This window comes from Coregonus lavaretus, assembly GCF_964263955.1.
Source record: "Coregonus lavaretus genome assembly, chromosome: 12".
Taxonomy (NCBI): Eukaryota; Metazoa; Chordata; class Actinopteri; order Salmoniformes; family Salmonidae; genus Coregonus; species Coregonus lavaretus.
In genome coordinates this window covers 28724755-28740043 of record NC_139999.1, presented here as the reverse complement: position 1 = coordinate 28740043, position 15289 = coordinate 28724755, and the positions used below count along the sequence as shown (strand labels likewise).

The 15289-nt window shown below is 41.9% G+C and overlaps 1 protein-coding gene across 4 annotated transcripts; it reads left to right on the top strand.

Moving 5' to 3' along the window:
• Nucleotides 1-300: 300 nt before the first annotated feature.
• On the top strand, nucleotides 301-1954 carry LOC311137945 (small vasohibin-binding protein-like). 4 transcript variants are annotated; one of them, XM_084172571.1, is made up of 4 exons: nucleotides 301-376; nucleotides 634-757; nucleotides 910-1028; nucleotides 1405-1954. In XM_084172571.1, the coding sequence occupies exons 3-4, from the start codon at nucleotides 915-917 to the stop codon at nucleotides 1489-1491; spliced, it is 201 nt and encodes a 66-aa protein (XP_084028697.1). In that variant the 5' UTR covers nucleotides 301-376; nucleotides 634-757; nucleotides 910-914; the 3' UTR covers nucleotides 1492-1954. The 4 variants fall into 4 exon arrangements, with proteins under 4 accessions (XP_084028697.1, XP_084028696.1, XP_084028698.1 ...); XM_084172570.1 differs by lacking the exon at nucleotides 634-757 and having other exon boundaries at nucleotides 310-376; nucleotides 873-1028; XM_084172572.1 differs by lacking the exon at nucleotides 634-757 and having other exon boundaries at nucleotides 311-376.
• The last annotated feature ends 13335 nt before the right edge of the window (nucleotides 1955-15289 follow it).

Genomic DNA, 15289 nt, shown 5'->3' with positions numbered 1-15289 from the left:
AGGATTTTTATGACACAGGTTGTTTTATCAGTGGGGCAAGAGCGACATCTTGTGGTCGATTGTTGGCCCTCTGCATATATACTTTGTCCTCCGGTGTAAACCGCAAAAGCTCATTAGATTTATGTGATTAAAAACTGGACACTTTAAGTGGTTATTCTAATGTGAATGAATAAAACTAAAGACAGACTTTATTTGGCCGTTAGTTGTTATTTCCATTCAAGTTATATCAGGTAGGAATCTACGTTGGTAGGTCTTTGAGGGGTTATTTTCTGGTTGCACCCAGTTTCCTTTCTAACAGCCGTTTGAACACGCTGACTATGTTTTGTCTGTGTTGAAAATCTGAAATCATATCTGTCTTTGATCGTATTGTAGATAGGTGAGTGTTTTTAATACCAGATACCTATCAAAGAAGCGTAGCTAATTTGATTGTCTGTGTTTAATCTAGCTAGCACGTTTTTGTGTTCTCTGGCTAACGTTAGCTGCTAGAAGTGGAACGTTAGCTAAAATAGCAATCTTACCGTGTATGTTTGTGGACACAGTAGTATAAATTGTTGACAGCACAGGCCGTTAGTTATTTGTTGCAAAATTCGATGTTCACATGATTCATTTGAAATGGTGTCAATCTTACTTCAGGTGTGTATTCATTAGTCGGATTCCGTTGTAAAACGTTTTGTCTGTTTGCAACGGAAACCGTTTACTCCAAACATAAATCGTGTTGCAACGAAAACGAGAGTTTCTATTTATTGGACAAATTCAGGTAGGTCCCTCCCCGTTTTGTTCTGTTTTCTTTCGTTTGATTCCTGTAGTAAATGGTAAACGGTTTCCGTTGCAATACGTTTTGCAAATGAATCCAACTAATGAATAAACCCCAGGTCTGGTTGATCGAGACGTTGTGTTGTCTGGTGGCAGTAACCATGGAATCCGCCTGTCGCAAAGACAAGCCAAAACTGAATTCCACTCCTACCAGAGGCGACAGGGCTAAGCAGAAATCCACCCAGCAGGAACTGAAACAGCGACAGCGCACAGAGGTAAAGTGGCACATAACATTGCCTTGCCTGGGTACCACTCTGTTTCAAACTAGCTAAACGACAAGCGTTGGCTAAAGTGGAAACCGACTGGCCAGTCCATCAAACATGTCATTCAACTTTTTGCAGAAGCTTGAGCAGTTTGAAATAATTCAATCACCCATAGAATTACAGCCAACATGGTGGCTGACTGGCTGTGAGTGGTTGAATTAGTTCAAACTGCTCAAGCGTAAGCAGATAAGTCGAATGACATGTTTCAGTGAATAAGGATAACCTCTGATAATTAGCCTGTTAGCCTACACACGACTTTTACCCCTGCATTTATGATGCCACTGCTTTAGTTGGCTGATCCTCATGGTTGGGTGTGTATGTGTTTCAGATCTACGCCCTGAATAAGGTGATGACCGAGCTGGAGCAGCAACAGTTTGAAGCCTTCTGTAAGCAGATGCAGTCCCAGGGAGAGTGACTGACACACTGACAACCTCCCCACAGCCCCCCAGGAACCTTAACCTCCAGCAGCCCTGTCCCAAAGCACAACTACAGGCTCAACCAGTAAAACCATTTCTTACATATCACACAGACACATGAACTGTGAATGGCTGGTCCTGTTACGTAGCGATTGCCATAGACAATTATGTGGATCACTGCTGGTCACCTTTGTGTGTTCTCGCCTGTTGCCTTTCCTGTCCTCTCATGGGCTGGAACGCTCTTGTTTGCTGGTATGTGTAATGTTGTCACCGCACCAGTCACCATGTTAAACACTGTTCTCGGGCAAGGAGTGTATTTTTATTTTTTATTTAAGCTTTATTTAACTAGGCAAGTCAGTTAAGAACAAACTCTTATTTACAATGAAGGCGTACCAAAAGGTAGAAGGCCTCCTGCGGGGACGGGGGCTGGGATAAAGATTTGTAAAAAATATATATATATATATACATACACTACCAGTCAAAAGATTGGACACACCTACTCATTCAAGGGTTTTTCTTTATTTTTACAATTTTTTACATTATAGAGTAATAGTGAAGACATCAAAACTATGAAATAACACATATGGAATCATGTAGTAACCAAAAAAGTGTTAAACAAATCAATGTATTTTATATTTGAGATTCTTAAAATAGCCACCCTTTGCCTTGATGACAGCTTTGTACACTCTTGGCATTCTCTCAACCAGCTTCATGAGGTAGTCGCCTGGAATGCATTTCAATTAACAGGTGTACCTTCTTAAAAGTTAATTTGTGGAATTTCTTTCCTACTTAATGCGTTTGAGCCAATCAGTTGGGTTGTGACAAGGTAGGGGGGTATACAGACCAAGTCCATATTATGGCAAGAACAGCTCAAATAAGCAAAGTGAAACAACAGTCCATCATTACTTTAAGACATGAAGGTCAGTCAATACAGAACATTTCAAGAACTTTGAAAGTTTCTTCAAGTGCAGTCGCAAAAAACATCAAGCACTATGGTGGAACTGGCTCTCATGAGGACCGCCACAGGAATGGAAGACCCATAGTTACCTCTGCTGCAGAGGATAAGCTCATTAGAGATACAAGCCTCAGAAATTGCAGCCCAAATAAATGCTTCACATCAACATCAACTGTTCAGAGGAGACTGTGTGAATCAGGCCTTCATGGTCGAATTGCTGCAAAGAAACCACTACTAAAGAAGAAGAGACCTGCTTGGGCCAAGAAACACAAGCAATGGACATTAGACCGGTGAAAATTTGTCCTTTGGTCTGTCCTTTATGGTTCCAACCGCCGTGTCTTTGTGAGACGCGGTGTGGGTGAACGGATGATCTCCGCATGTGTAGTTCCCACCGTAAAGCATGGAGGAGGAGGTGTTATGGTGTGGGGGTGCTTTGTTGGTGACAGTGTCTGTGATTTATTTAGAATTCAAGGCACACTTAATCAGCATGGCTATCACAGCATTCTGCAGCGATACGCCATCCCATCTGGTTTGGGCTTAGTGGGACTGTCATTTGTTTTTCAACAGGACAATGACCCAACACACTTCCAGGCTGTGTAAGGGCTATTTGACCAATAGGGAGAGTGATGGAGTGCTGCATCAGATGACCTGGCCTCCAGAATCCCCCCACCTCAACCCAATTGAGATGGTTTGGGATGAGTTGGATGGCAGCGTGAAGGAAAATCAGCCAACAAATGCTCAGCATATGTGGGAACTCCTTCAAGACTGTTGGAAAAGCATTCCAGATTAAGCTGGTTGAGAGAATGCCAAGAGTGTGCAAAGCTGTCATAAAGGCAAAGGGTGGCTATTTGAAGAATCTCAAATATAACATATTTTGATTTGTTTAACACTTTTTTGGTTACTACATGATTCCATATGTGTTATTTCATAGTTTTGATATCTTCACTATTATTCTACAATGTACTGTATATAAATACAGGACCAAACACACATCACAACAAGAGAGACAACACAACACTACATAAAGAGACCTGACAACAACATAGCATGGCAGTGTAAGGACCATCACACGCAGACAAATCAAATCAAATTTTATTGGTCACATGCGCCGAATACAACAGGTGCAGACATTGCAGTGAAATGCTTACTTACAGCCCTTAACCAACAGTGCATTTATTTTAAACAAAAAAAGTAAGAATAAAACAACAACAACAAAAAAGTGTTGAGAAAAAAAGAGCAGAAGTAAAATAAAGTGACAGTAGGGAGGCTATATATACAGTAAAATAAAGTGACAGTAGGGAGGCTATATATACAGGGGGGTACCGTTGCAGAGTCAATGTGCGGGGGCACCGGCTAGTTGAGGTAGTTGAGGTAAGACAGACTCAAACACTATGTGGATACAGCCATTGGTTATCAACATGCTTCACATGTGGACATAAGTTGCATTGGGAATGTAACAATGAGGTTTGTTGGTGTATTCTAAATGCAGAGAAGGACTGTGTAATGAAGAGGTGTCCAGTTTCAGTTCCAGAGGGCCATATGAGATGGCCAGGCTTTTGTACCAGTTCAGCTCCAGCACCTGATTTCAACTGGTCGAGCTGTCTTTAATTTGTACCACAATCATTTAAATCAGGTGTATTACAGGGCTGGGACAAAAACCTGCACAGGACTTGATATGCCCACCTATTGGTGTAATCTATTTTTAACAATGATGGATGTGAGTTGCTACCACTGTTACAGTCCCAGACAAAGCTAGATGCCACCCCTGTCCCCTTATTGCCTAAAAGACGTCCTGACAAGATTCACAAAGCGTTTCAATGTTAATGTGTTGTGGGTAAAAATCCACAGTTCAAATGATGTCTTTACTCCTTCCCCATCTTACTCTCAATCTATACTGTGTCAATATTAATTGTGCTTATGTATGCTTGGTTTTAAACACACTTTGTTTTAGAGTATTGTTTGTGTACTACAGTGAGAGTACAGCACTCTGTATAAAATAGGCTTACAGTGAGGGAAAAAAGTATTTGATCCCCTGCTGATTTTGTACGTTTGCCCACTGACAAAGAAATGATCCGTCTATAATTTTAATGGTAGGTTTATTTGAACCGTGAAAGACAGAATAACGTCAAAAATGTTATAAATTGATTTGCATTTTAATGAGGGAAATAAGTATTTGACCCCACTGCAAAACATCACTTACTACTTGGTGGCAAAACCCTTGTTGGCAATCACAGAGGTTAGACGTTTCTTGTAGTTGGCCACCAGGTTTGCACACATCTCAGGATGGATTTTGTTCCACTCCTCTTTGCAGATCTTCTGCAAGTCATTAAGGTTTCGAGGCTGACGTTTGGCAACTCGAACCTTCAGCTCCCTCCACAGATTTTCTATGGGATTAAGGTTTGGAGACTGGCTAGGCCACTCCAGGACCTTAATGTCCTTCTTCTTGAGCCACTCCTTTGTTGCCTTGGCCGTGTGTTATGGGTCATTGTCATGCTGGAATACCCATCCACAACCCATTTTCAATGCCCTGGCTGAGGGAAGGAGGTTCTCACCCAAGATTTGACGGTACATGGCCCCGTCCATCGTCCCTTTGATGCGGTGAAGTTGTCCTGTCCCCTTAGCAGAAAAACACCCACAAAGCATAATGTTTCCACCTCCATGTTTGACGGTGGGGATGGTGTTCTTGGGGTCATAGGCAGCATTCATCCTCCTCCAAACACAGCGAGTTGAGTTGATGCCAAAGAGTTCAATTTTGGTCTCATCTGACCACAACACTTTCACCCAGTTTGCCAATGAACATCTGAATGATTCAGAGGAGAACTTCAGACGGGCCTGTATATGTGCTTTCTTGAGCAGGGGGACCTTGCAGGCGCTGCAGGATTTCAGTCCTTCACAGCGTAGTGTTACCAATTGTTTTCTTGGTGACTATGGTCCCTGCTGCCTTGAGATCATTGACAAGATCCTCCCGTGTAGTTCTGGGCTGATTCCTCACCGTTCTCATGATCATTGTAACTCCACAAGGTGAGATCTTGCATGGAGCCCCAGGCTGAGGGAGATTGACAGTTATTTTGTGTTTCTTCCATTTGCGAGTAATCGCACCAACTGTTGTCACCTTCTCACCAAGCTGCTTGGCGATGGTCTTGTAGCCCATTACAGTGTAGGTCTACAATCTTGTCCCTGACATCCTTGGAGAGCTCTTTGGTCTTGGCCATGGTGGAGAGTTTGGAATCTGATTGATTGCTTCTGTGGACAGGTGTCTTTTATACAGGTAATAAAATGAGATTAGGAGCACTCCCTTTGAGTGTGCTCCTAATCTCAGCTCGTTACCTGTATAAAAGACACCTGGGAGTCAGAAATCTTTCTGATTGAGAGGGGGTCAAATACTTATTTCCCTCATTAAAATGCAAATCAATTTTTAACATTTTTGACAAGGGTTTTTCTGGATTTTGTTGTTGTTATTCTGTCTCTCAGTTCAAATAAACCTACCATTAAAATTATAGACAGATCATTTCTTTGTCAGTGGGCAAACATACAAAATCAGCAGGGGATCAAATACTTTTTTCCCTCACTGTATGTCAACTCTGATATTGTTCAGTCCAAATTCTGTATCCTAGTTTTATCTGTCCACTTCTACACTGCTATTATTGTGAAAATCTTAAGATGCTGTACCACCTTTATCGTTCTGTAAGTCAACGTTTGATACACTGTCATTTTGTTCTGTTGTTTTTAAAGCATGGTTTTAATAAACCTTGTGGTGATTTGTAAATGTGTACTGGGTGTTTGACTTCAACCAATTTAACTTGATTCAGATGTAGGTCTCTAGATCTGAGGTTTATCTACACAGCTACACATATGTCACACTTGAAGACCCTTTAATATGGTTAAAGAGAGAGTTCTCCCAAATTACAAAATTACATATTGGTTTCTTTATCCTGTAAGCCAGGGGTGTCACTCATTCCATGTCTGTGGGTTTTTTGTTTTTCCTTTCAATTCAGATCTAGACAACCAGAGGAGCGTTCTTGACTCATTAGTGACCTTAGTTCATCAATTAAGTACAAGGGAGGAGTGAAAACCCGCATACACTCTGCCCTCCATGGAATTAGTTTAACATGTGCTGTAAGCAGTCTATGGACAAGGTATGACCGCAATCCATGCTTTAGTTTAGTTTCCCTGGCACTCTTTCCACATGCTAACGTTTTAGCATTTGTGTGTTTAGCATGATGTGCAAAAAATGCTAATATCGGTCCTATGACTTGAATTGGATTTGTGCCACAACTGCTAAAACGTTAGCATGTGGAAACGGTGCCAGGGAAACTAAACCAAAGCATGTATTGACGTCATACCTTACCTTGACTGCTTAAAGGATAAGGAAACCAATGCATAATTTGGGTGAACTATCCCTTTAATAAAATACTTATTAGACTTGTCTAAGACAGAAACGTTACGTGCCCCAAGAAGTGAGCATGGCAGGACTATGCCATTGACAGCTAGAGATGTCTGATCACATTAAAAACACCCAACCCCTGTCTCTCCTCTCCCCTTTCTTCCTCTTTATCTCTCCTCCCCACCTGCTATCGATGTGCGTGATCTCACTCCATACAGACAGCTGTCTCTGGCGGGGGTCAGATCTGGGTGTCTTCCTCTGTAGTGTCTGCCAGTGGAATCAGTTCTCATCCCTCTCTCTCTGTCACCTCTCCCATCTCCTCTCATCACTCCTATTCCCCTTATTGATGACAGCTTTACAGAGCTCTATAAATGCCTCTCCTCCCCTTCAATATGTGACTCCATCATCATGTCACGCACACGTAGACCTATGCACGCATGCATACCACGGTGTTCCACACAGATGTACCCTGGCAGCGGAAAATAGTATGTGCGAGCGTGTGCGTTTGTGTGTGTGAGTGCGTGCGTGTGAATGCATTGACCCTGAAAGGAGAGAATGGGAGAGAAGATTGCAAAAACGTCTAACAACTCCTCTTACAATGGAATTACATTTTATGGCAATTACTTGCAATGATTGCCTTATATGATTTACCTACATGGATTTTCAGTTAAATGTAATACTACAGAAGAGGAACATCCTTGATTGATTGATGATGGGTTTTATTTAGTCAATGCGACTCATTTGCATAGTAAATAACCTGATTAGTGATACCTTAGTGTGGATTTTATAAAGTTCTGATCAAAATAATGCATGTTACAATCCTAATCTGTGAGAAGTTACCATCATTCTATTCATTGTTTACAACAACCTAGGTATGTATAATACCCTACAATGAGCCATTACTCACCCTAGAAAAGCAACCTGGCTGATGACAACACCACCAAGAAAAACTGTGAGCCCTAGTGTGTCTGTGCAGAGGTAGCAGTTAGTAGATGCTCACTCACCTTCTCTCATTTAGTAGTACGTGTGTATTAGTCATTGACAACTCATTCATCACTATGTGTTTATAAAGCTACAGTCAAATAATAATTCCCCTGTATACTGTAATGGTTTGCTACGGTGTTATTGAACACTAAGGGTCCAAGCTTGCAGGTCTTTCCCGGTTGCATACGTTTCCAAAGCAGCTATTTAGTAGATACTACTGTATAATATGCTTGATTTTTTGATCCACCCACTGCTACTGTATGTAAGGATGGTGCACTGGGCATTTCTGGTCCCCTTCAACTCCTTTCTCTTGTTATTTGTTCTCCTTTTTATACTGCTTTACTCCCACCCTGTATTTCTCCTCTCTCCTTCCCTCCCTCTCCTCATCTCCCTTCCTCTCCATACCTCCCGCCACTTCCTCTCTCAGGCCTCTACAATAACAGAGCTGACTCTGACTCCAATCCAGCCGTCCCAGTACTTGGTGTCCTGTCCTCCGTGTTCAAACGAGATGAAGCGCAGGCCGGGACCGTAGTCAGAGAAAGTGTGGCTCACCTGGAAATGAGTCAATGAGGAGAAATGGATGTGATGAGATTGAGCTTTCCCACAATAACTGTTTCCAGGAGCAGTCATCAGAATCTGGGTCCAGGGTGACTGGTTCTGGTTTAAATTCCTGAAGAACTTCCTCATTCTCATCTAACAGACTCAGTATATCCTCCCACTGTACACACACACAGTGTTGGTGTTAGCTGAGCTGAAATGGCTGTCCTAAGTGATTCGTGCATGCCTGTGTGTCTGTCAGGGTGAATTCCATGTCAATGCCAGTCAATTCAGGAAGTACACTGAAATTCAAACTCAAATTCCAATTCTCTTCAATTTGGAAAATGTGGAATTGGGTTTACTTTCTGAATTTAAATGGAATTGACCCCAACGCTGGTGTTTGGATGTCTTACCAGTCTCCCACAGTGATAGCTGGCTGGGCATCGAGGTCTTCAGGAGCGTAGCCATCTGCCAGTAGGTCAACCAACTGCCTCTGAGAGAGAGTGAGAGAGTGAGAGAGAGAGAGAGAGAGAGAGAGAGATCCTTACACACAAACACCCACAGATACAGTTGAAGTCGGAAGTTTACATACACCTTAGCCAAATACATTTAAACTCAGTTTTTCACAATTCCTGACATTTAATCCTAGTAAAAATTCCCTGTCTTAGGTCAGTTAGGATCACCACTTTATTTTAAGAATGTGAAATGTCAGAATAATAGTAGAGAGAATGATTTATTTCAGCTTTTATTTCTTTCATCACATTCCCAGTGGGTCAGAAGTTTACATACACTCAATTAGTATTTGGTAGCATTGCCTTTAAATTGTTTAACTTGGGTCAAACGTTTCGGGTAGCCTGCCACAAGCTTCCCACAATAAGTTGGGTGAATTTTGGCCCATTCCTCCTGACAGAGCTGGTGTAACTGAGTCAGGTTTGTAGGCCTCCTTGCACGCACACGCTTTTTCAGTTCTACCCACACATTTTCTATAGGATTGAGGTCAGGGCTTTGTGAGGGCCACTCCAATACCTTGACTTTGTTGTCCTTAAGCCATTTTGCCACAACCTTGGAAGTATGCTTGGGGTCATTGTCCATTTGGAAGACCCATTTGCGACCAAGCTTTAACTTCCTGACGGATGTCTTGAGATGTTGCTTCAATATATCCACATAATTTTCCTTCCTCATGATGCCATCTATTTTGTGAAGTGCACCAGTCCCAAAGCAACCCCACAGCATGATGCTGCCACCCCCGTGCTTCACGGTTGGGATGGTGTTCTTCGGCTTGCAAACAGCCCCCTTTTCCCTCCAAACATAACGATGGTCATTATGGCCAAACTGTTCTATTTTTGTTTAATCAGACCAGAGGACATTTCTCAAAAAGTATGATCTTTGTCCACATGTGCAGTTGCAAACCGTAGTCTGGCTTTTTTATGGCGGTTTTGGAGCAGTGGCTTCTTCCTTGCTGAGCGGCCTTTCAGGTTATGTCGATATAGGACTCGTTTTACTGTGGATATAGATACTTTTGTACCTGTTTCCTCCACCATCTTCACAAGGTCCTTTGCTGTTGTTCTGGGATTGATTTGCACTTTTCGCACCAAAGTACGTTCATCTCTAGGAGACAGAACGCGTCTCGTTCATGAACGGTATGACGGCTGCGTGGTCCCATGGTGTTCATACTTGTGTACTATTGTTTGTACAGATGAATGTGGTACCTTCAGGCATTTGGAAATTGCTCCCAAGGATGAACCAGACTTGTGGAGGTCTACAATTGTTTTTCTGAGGTCTTGGCTGATTTCTTTTGATTTTCCCATGATGTCAAGCAAAGAGGCACTGAGTTTGAAGGTAGGCCTTGAAATACATCCACAGGTACACCTCCAATTGACGCAAATTATGTCAATTAGCCTATCAGAAGCTTCTAAAGCCATGACATAATTTTCTGGAATTTTCCAAGCTGTTTAAAGGCACAGTCAACTTAGTGTATGTAAACTTCTGACCCACTGGAATTGTGATACAGTGAATTATAAGTGAAATAATCTGTCTGTAAACAATTGTTGGAAAAATTACTTGTGTCATGCACAAAGTAGATGTCCTAACCGACTTACCAAAACTATAGTTTGTTAACAAGAAATTTGTGGAGTGGTTGAAAAACGAGTTTTAATGACTCCAACCTAAGTGTATGTAAACTTCCGACTTCAACTGTACATTCTTGCACATGCACACTTACAGTCACTCTATGTTGGTGGTAAAGATGGACTCTGTGACTGCATTCCTAACTTCTCATTTCCTAACCTTCCCAAGTTTGCACTTGCTCACACCCCACAATGGTTTTAAAAGCATTGATTGGTGTACGGGAGTTTCCACCATATTTCTTACACCACTAAATTCCTTCTAAATCCATAAGGGGGACTGAACCATTACACACTTTAGAGAGGAGGATTGTGAATTGGACATTTTTATTTAGTTTTGTCTTTTTTTCAGAGGGGTTGTTACAGGTACCCCATCAGATAATTTATTTATAGATCCCATCATTGGATGGTTCAATAGTTGGGTTTCCCAAGGGACACTATAGGCCAGCATAGCTGATCTAAATTGTAAATATATATATTTTAAAGTTTCCTAGGTATTGTGTATGTATCTTTCAAATATTGGAATATTCTCAAACCATTACTGCCATTGATATTGGTAAGGGTATGGATTCCACATTTGGACCATTGGGGGGATGCAAAAGTCTGCCCTCCAGATCGCAAGACAAATTAAATAATGGAGTATGAGCATGCCATTTTGATTCCCAGTTACATTGTTTTTCAATTTTGTGCCAAATAGAAATACCAAAGCGTAGTTAACATTGTTTAAGGGATGTATCAGTGAAGAACTCCTCTTCCAGGGCAATAGGAGACAGCATATTGTGTACTCAGCCAGGGGGCAGAATAATCATGTTTAAACCAATTTAGGATGGGGCGAAATGCTAGTGCTTGGAAATACAATTTAAAGTTTGGTACGGATAGTCCTCCTACGTCTTTCCCTCTTTGTAAATGTGTTAATTTTATCCGGGATCGTTTACATTGCCATATATTTTGAAACCGCACTATGAATTTTATCCCAATAGCCAGAAGGGGGAGCCATGGGAAGCATTGAACTACAGAAATTCAGCCTTGGCAATATATTCATTTTGACAATAGATATTCTGCCAATATGGGATATTATTCCTTCTGCTGAGGTCGGGTTGAATTGATTTGAGCATTCTGTTAAAGTTTTGGGAAATGGTTATATATCTACTCCCAGGAAATATATTTACTCCCAAATATTTAAAACGGGAAATTTTGGGGATTCCATAAGTAGAGATGGGGTCTTGAGAGGCAGTAGGGTTGATTTGGTTAGATTAATTTTATAACTTGAGATTAAGCTGAATTATCTATGATCTTCAATGCTTTTGGGAGCAATTGAGATACATTGTCTAGATATAGTAAAATATTGTCTGTGTATAATGAGATGAAGTGATCAGTAGATTTGAGGGACATTTGTGTTATTTCCTCCGACTGACGAATTGCCTGGGCCAGTGGTTCCATGGATAATAAGAATAGCACTGGTGAAATTGGATCGCCTTGTCTGCTGCTTCTAGTGATTTTCTGCTGCTTCTAGTGATTCTGAACGGAGCAGAGCAGATATTGCCTGTTATAACTATAGCTGAGGGATTGGCATATAGTATTTTAATCATATTTATGAAATTGGAGCCAATTCCCATATATTCCAAGAGATCTGACCATTCTAGTCTATCAAAAGCTTTTTTCCCTTGCTCAGTTACTCACTCGCAGAAGGTGCTGAAGTATTTGGTCACTCCATCGTCACCGAAATCGTGGCTAGTCTCCTGGCAACTACTCCACCTGCCATTGACTCCCTATGTTCTCTGTCAGCTCCCAGAATTCCATCTGATCTGGGAGGGAAGTGTTGAGTCCCTCTCTGCAGACACCATCTCAACAGTCTGAGGCCTCCTCTGAAAGCACTTTAGAGAATGCATATCGGAAATGGGCTTTCACCTATCCCTACAGACCAGCAGGCAGACAGGCAGATACTGTATGTTCTTATACCTTCCCCAGCTGGGTTCTTCAGTAGATTCCTGGCCATGACTGGAGTAGGTGGGGTGCCTACATGACAGGGAAATACACAATATAACACACTATTATATACAGTCAGGTCCAAAATGATTGGCACCCTTGATAAATAATACAAATACTGACCTATATTGTATACTAAAAGAATGGGGAAATTATATTTTTTTATACTACTCCGGCACCCTCCCCTTGCAAGGATAACGACACTGAGCCTTTTTCTAAAATGTTTTATGAGATTGGAGAGCACATTGGGAGGGATCTAAGACCATTCCTCCATTCAGAATCTTTCCAAATCCTTAATATCCTTTGTCTGCACTTATTGACCGCCCTCTTCAATTCAAACCACAGGTTTTCAATGGGGTTCAAGCCCGGAGACTGAGATGGCCATTGCAAAATGTTGATTTTGTGGTCAATTAACAATTTCTTGGGGTTATTGTCTTACTGGAAGATCCACTTGCGGCCAAGTTTCAGCCTCCTGGCAGAGGCAACCAGGTTTTTGGCTAAAATGTCCTGGTACTTGGTAAAGTTCATGATGCCGTGACCTTAACAAGGGCCCCAGGACCAGTGGAAGTAAAATAGCCCCATAACATCAAAGATCCACCACAATATTTGACAGTAGGTATGAGGTACTTTTTTTCTGCATATGCATCCTTCTTTCGACACCAAACCCACCACTGGTGTGCATGGCCAAAGAGTTATATTTTCATGTCATCTGACCATAGCACCAGTTCCAATCCAAGTGGCACTATCATGAACTTTACCAAGTACCAGGAAATTTTAGCCAAAAGAAACTCGTTCTCTTTTTTTAACACATCAATGTCAGTTTGAAATGTTTTCACAGAACCTTTAAGCTGTTTGGTGTCCTTCTTACATTTACATCATTTAGCAGACGCTCTTATCCAGAGCGACTTACAAATTGGTGCATTCAACTTATGATAGCCAGTGGGACAACCACCTTTTTTTTAATGGGGGGGTGGGGGAGGGTAGAATGATTACTTTTATACTATTCCAGGTATTCCTTAAAGAGGTAGGGTTTCAAGTGTCTCCGGAAGGTGGTCAGTGACTCCGCTGTCCTGGCATCGTGGGGGAGCTTGTTCCACCATTGGGGTGCCAGAGCAGCGAATAGCTTTGACTGGGCTGAGCGGGAACTGTGCTTCCGTAGAGGTAGGGGGGCTAGCAGGCCAGAGGTGGATTAACGTAGTGCCCTCGTTTGGGTGTAGGGTCTGATCAGAGCCTGAAGGTAAGGAGGTGCCGTTCCCCTCACAGCTCCGTAGGCAAGCACCATGGTCTTGTAGTCAATGCGAGCCTCAATTGGAAGCCAGTGGAGTGTGCGGAGGAGCGGGGTGACATGAGAGAACTTGTGAAGGTTGAACACCAGACGGGCTGCAGCGTTCTGGATAAGTTGTATACACTTCTCCAGTGTCCCGATTTTCTCGTGACTCATCTCAAAGCTCTCCTCCATTTCCTGGAGTTCGAGTTGGACATCAACGACATCTTTGTTTGAATGGTTTTCACAGAACCTTTTAGCTGTTTTGTTTCCTTCTCTAGTGTCAACATTTTCTCGTCACTCATCTCAAGTCTCTCCTTCATAACCTGGAGTTCGACTCCGAGTACATCCAGCACGGCAAGTTGGTTATTTATTGATGTCAGCAGTTTAGTTTCCACTGTTACAGTATCGGCTGGTAAAAAACATAGATCCTCTGTGTCTGTTGAGGAATCCCATTGTTCGCATATCCTTTTGGCATTTGGTTGCCCAAAAACATGATCCTTTGTCATGTTTTGGTGTGTAGTATTTGTCAATAAACCTCTGGAGCCTTAAAGTTGGTTGCGAGTCGTCCAGCTATGGTATTATGAGCAGATCAGCATCGGAGTAAGGTAGTAGTATTGTTTTTTCTCTCTCTCACACACACACACCTTTACAATTAATTATGCCACTTCTTTGTGGATGCCCCTGACACAGAGCACAGAACGAGCGGTTGCCTGGGTACCCATCGCTGGGCAACTTTTATGTTGCGATCAGTTTCTGTATAGTCCTTTGAATAGAGGGCTTAGACTAAGCCACTGGGAGGTCTCACTGGACAGAGGTTCTCTCAGGGAAACACTGTGCAGCCATTCTTCTGCAAGTACGGTACACTTACTGTACAACAGATTACTTAAAATTGTATTGAGAGGGTATTTTGTAAGTGAATAGATTGTGGGTGTATGGAGTTTACTTAGGGACACTGATGTATCGTACCCTCTTAGGAAAAAGGGTTATTTGGTGGGATAGGGTTCTACCAAGAACCGTTTTCATCTGAAGAGTCCTTTTTGGAAGACTAGGATTATTAGTAAGGCAAAGGGTTCTACCTAGAACCTTTTTCATCATAATAACTGTTTTTGGAAGAAAGGGTTCTTTGAAAGGCAAGAAGATTTATTTGGATGGCAAGAAGGGATCTACAAAGAAATATTCTGAATCTGAATAAGCTTTTTTTTATTGATGTGGCCTGTAAAGCAGAAGTTTCAGACCACTGTGTCAGGGTATAACTAGGCCCTCAAAAAGGCCTTATGATATACACTGAGTGTACAAAACATTAAGAACACCTGCTCTGTAAACTAGGAGATTCCTAACACCACTGTGTCAGGGTATAACTAAGCCCTCAAAGAAAGGCCTTATGATATACACTATGTCATGTATTGTCAGAGTTTAATTTTAAAGGCTAATAAGGCTGGTGGAACCGTTCATAGATGGTTCTAAGAAGAACCCTTAAAAGATAAAAGGGTTCTCGGTAGAACCCTTCATTGAGGGTTCTAGGAAGAACCTAGAACCAATACAATACAATACAATACAAAAG